General features: G+C 34.9%; 1 protein-coding gene across 1 annotated transcript; it reads right to left on the bottom strand.

Annotated features, from left to right (window-relative positions):
• Window positions 1-254: 254 nt before the first annotated feature.
• Window positions 255-4125, bottom strand: LOC144707926 (Single hybrid motif superfamily protein). The gene is made up of 4 exons (XM_078581203.1): window positions 3924-4125; window positions 2510-2598; window positions 1358-1528; window positions 255-583 (listed from the first exon to the last, which is right to left on the bottom strand). Exons 1-4 carry the CDS (start codon window positions 4105-4107, stop codon window positions 455-457), a joined length of 573 nt encoding a protein of 190 aa, XP_078437329.1. The 5' UTR covers window positions 4108-4125; the 3' UTR covers window positions 255-454.
• Window positions 4126-4378: the final 253 nt, after the last annotated feature.

Raw genomic sequence — 4378 nt, forward strand, 5'->3', positions numbered from 1 at the left:
AACAACATTACATTGGCTTCAGGAAAAAGCAAAAAATATTAACTTACGTTTACCTCCAAATTTCTATAATACAATCCAAGATTTCTATGAGAAAATTGAATACACTGACTGAACGATGCACTTTATCTGTAAAAAAAGAATCTACAAAACAGTAAAGTTCTTCTTCAAAAATAAGAATTAAACAGTAAAGATAAAAATAAGACATAAATATAGGAATAATTGATTATTTAGCATCTGAAACAAGTCTCAGCTCATGTTCCAACGTCCCTCTTTTTAACCTTGTCCAACTAATAGTAGTTAACCAATTCTTGTCTAACCAAACATTAGAAGAAAACTGATGGTAGGGTCTGAACCCCAATGTTTTAACACCACCAATAAGCAAACAAGAGAAAGTAGATACCACCGCACAAAAAAAGACAAATATTTCTTCCTTATTTCAATAGTCTGAGGCGCGTCAGTGCTTGGCATCTTCTTCCTTGCAGAACTTCTCATATTGGTCAGAGTCCATCAAGGAGTTGACTTCATTACTATCTGACAGCTCAAGTTTGATGAGCCACCCGTTTTCGTAGGGGCTACCGTTGATCTAAATAAAGTAAAGTTATACAAAAAAAGTTTATTTATGATGTAAGAAGCACTCGAAAAAAAACGAGAACTTTGGCGGATAAATACCATTATAGTTCAATTTCTCCATTTATACTGATTATGGAAGGATAAGGGAAAATATTCAAGGAGAAAATAAAGGGGAGAAAATTGCAGATGAGAACAGTGTATTAGACTTGAGATTATGAGCTTGGATATTCGAGAGAAAATATAAAAAAAAATGCCCAGAATCAAAGCTTCATAATGCTTTACGACCTACAGATAGAGAGAAAAAAAATTAAATAATACTACAATGTATGTATCATAATTGTATCTACATGAAGTAGCATAAAGAGGCAAACAAACACTTTTGAAAGGTTTGAAATAATTGTTCTGCGCTTTTTTAACTCTGCCAGAGAAATAACCCAAAGCAAGAAACGTATAATATTGGATTAAAACGGCTTTCCATACTTTCATACTATTTACTCCTTGATGTTTTCTCATAACAATATTTCCAGCCTATCTCTGTTCACAATCAAATTCAAGGTCAAGAACTCAGCAGCAGCCTGATCATATCTAAAGAGCAACTGAGTGTATAAATACTTAGGTGAAGAAACACGTAATGATGGTGTACAAATGCAGTACAACATTTAAACTACTCCTGACAAAACTTTCGATTTAAAAAAGTTTCCGTACTTTCATGCTACTTATGGACTATTTTATGAAACATTTTCCAGCCTATTTCAATAGACTATCAAACTGAAGGACAAGAACTCACCAAACCAGGAGATTGAAGAAGTTCCTGGTTTACTTCAACAACTTTCCCTGAAACAGGAGTGTATACATCACTGGTAGCTTTAACACTCTCCACCGCTCCAAAACTAGCTCCTTTGGACACTTGAGCTCCAACCTCGGGCAACTCAACAAATACAACATCACCCAAATGTTCCTGATGGATGAGCATCAAACCATTAGATCAAACATGGAATAATAGGACAAAAATTAATGTAACATAAGTAGGGAGTTTTTGCACAAAAGACAGAATTAAGAAGCACCTCGAGATGATCTACCAGACTTTCCACTCTTTCAAACATACAGAGTACCTACCTCATAAACAAGTCCATATCCAGATATAAATATTAGTTGGCCTATTCTTTGATGCATATTAGAGATGAAATATTGTTTGTCAGGACATGTTTAATCAATATTTGTTGTTTGTTATAAGAGGCCCACACTCTTATGTGTATAATTTTAAGGTCACCAATTAAAAGTGGCCCACATAAAATGTTTCTAAGGTACTTATTCTCACGCGGCAATAAGAAACATAAGTGGGCCGTTGCACACTTAAATGTAAGCTGGCCCTATAGTGAGTCGAATGAGGTTTTAGCCTCCTGTAAACCCTAAACGAATTGGAGAGAGACTGGAGGCGCTGGAGAGGACAAGATTTCACAAAAATATATTCTGTGACTGAACTAAATAAAATTTATGGAACGCCATTAACGTATTTCTCACACACCAAAAGTATATGAGAATTAAATATTTAGAAGTTGAATAAAAAAGACAACGAAACGATTTTTGTCACGAATTTGACACTAATTTTGAAACGCCTAAATGGAGATAAGGTAAAAAATTCTAGGAAAATCTTCTGTCGCCTTATAACTTGGCTTGAGGATTATTCTATAAAATATCGAGATTTATCCAATTTCTATTTATTACTTAAGATATTGTGATTAGTTTGGGTACCAAAAAAAAGGACTTACATCATTTACATAATGTAAGAAACCCATAATCTAAAAATAGGAAAGAATAAAGAGTTTTTTGAACATGACATTATAAACAAATAATCATAAGCTTCTCTAGACATATTCTTATTCATACAATTAAATCGAACTTAACGTTTTAAACTGAATGGTAATCTGTTAATGATGACCTGAGCATGGTCTGTCACTCCCAATGTGGCAGAGTTTCCCTCGACTTTGACCCATTCATGGGAATCGGCATACTTTAGATCTTTTAACACTGCAGGAAAGATAATAAACGTGCAACTAATTTGACACAGTTTTGTCCAAAATAAAGTACAAATTCATTTTCAGAAAAAAATGGTGGATCAAAAATGTTAAAACCGGAGACATCTCATCACGAAAATTCCTCTAATATAACTTTAGCACCATAACTGCCTTAGTAAGTAGTCATTATCAAATTAAAAGCCAACGTTGAGATTTTATAAAGAAAAATACGCAATGAAGAATATCTAAATGAAGAGATACCAAATCATAGTATGAATATGAATAAAGATAAAATTTTGCATACTTCAAATCTTTCAAGATCGCGCATTTTTCATAAAAACCACGTAAAGAAGGTTACACAGATTTTCCAAGAATAAATATATTGGGAGATTCTGGAAATTCATTTACAAAAAAAATCGGCGTCACATATGATAAAACTGGATGTATTTCATCACAGAAAATCCTTAAATCAAACTCCATTATCAAAATGAAACTGATGCCTGAGATTGTTTTGAGAAACTTCCGCAACTAAGACAGTAGAAATGAAGAGTCTCACGGAGACACGAAGTCATCCTATGAACATGAAAGAGACGCCCGACATGAATGCTAAGATTGAGATATTATTGAGAAAAACACCCCAACGTAGCACATAGAAATTAAGATTCTCAAAAAAACACTAAAAGATACTGTGAATATGAAAGCGAAGCTAAACATCTGATAAGAAAAATCCAGCAACTAAGACAATCAAAACCATCTCAGTAAATGAACATCAGACCGTAACTTGAGATGATCAATAATAATAATAATAGCAAGAGCGGAGCTTCAGAGTTTATTAAGAAAAATCACGCAACTAAGACAACAGAAACTAAGAGTCTTAAGAGACAATAAGCCATGATATGAATACGAACCGGAATCTTGAAATTCGAGAAGACAAATCCTGCCACTAAGATAATCGAAACCATCTTAATATGATGAACATGAAAGCATAGATGGATATTTTAGTCTTCCCACGAGACCGGACGAAGAAAAAAAACAGATAATTCTATAAACCATCATACGGAAGTTCAAGAGTTCGTGATTCAAATACGAAAGAACGGAGGAATCGCAAAGAAACAAAGAACAGAAAACTAACCGGCAAAAACCCATTCCCGAAACACATCCACAACCCTAAGGAAAGGCGATGCAGGCTTTCCCACAGCGTAATATCAAACAAAAAATCAGAAATTTCGATACGCCAACGAACAGAAGCCCCGGAGCTCGCGATTCGAACTAAATCAAACGGAAGAAACCGCGTGAAATCGAGGTAGACGTCGTAGAAGAATGTGACGATAGATTTACCAGCGGAGAAGCTCCTGCAGGGGACATTAACCCGCAAGAAAGACGCCGCCCTCGAAGCCCAGCACAACGATCGCGCAGCCGCCATTGAAATCCCTCGAGCTGACAAATCTCGTCGAGAGAGACGACTGTCGTTATCAAGAACTGGAGGTGAGAGTAACCGTGCGATCACCGACGGTGTCTGCATATCAAAATGTTATAAAATTGGGGCACCGCTCAAAAAATAAGTAATTTTGGAGCCCACTATATATTGAATGTTATGTTTTTTAATGAAACATGGAAGATTACAAAATTTTATCAACCCGAATTTTATAATATAATTAAATGAATAATATTTTAAATTGCATAATTAGTGGTCTTTTCTCCAATCATCACTCCCTCCAAACCAGTATGAAATGAAACTTTCTGCATCATGTAGGACGATGTCCTTTGCTACAGCCTTTCCCTTAAACATAACT

Source organism: Wolffia australiana, chromosome 9, assembly GCF_029677425.1.
Source record: "Wolffia australiana isolate 7733 chromosome 9, ASM2967742v1".
In the NCBI taxonomy this organism is placed as follows: domain Eukaryota; kingdom Viridiplantae; phylum Streptophyta; class Magnoliopsida; order Alismatales; family Araceae; genus Wolffia; species Wolffia australiana.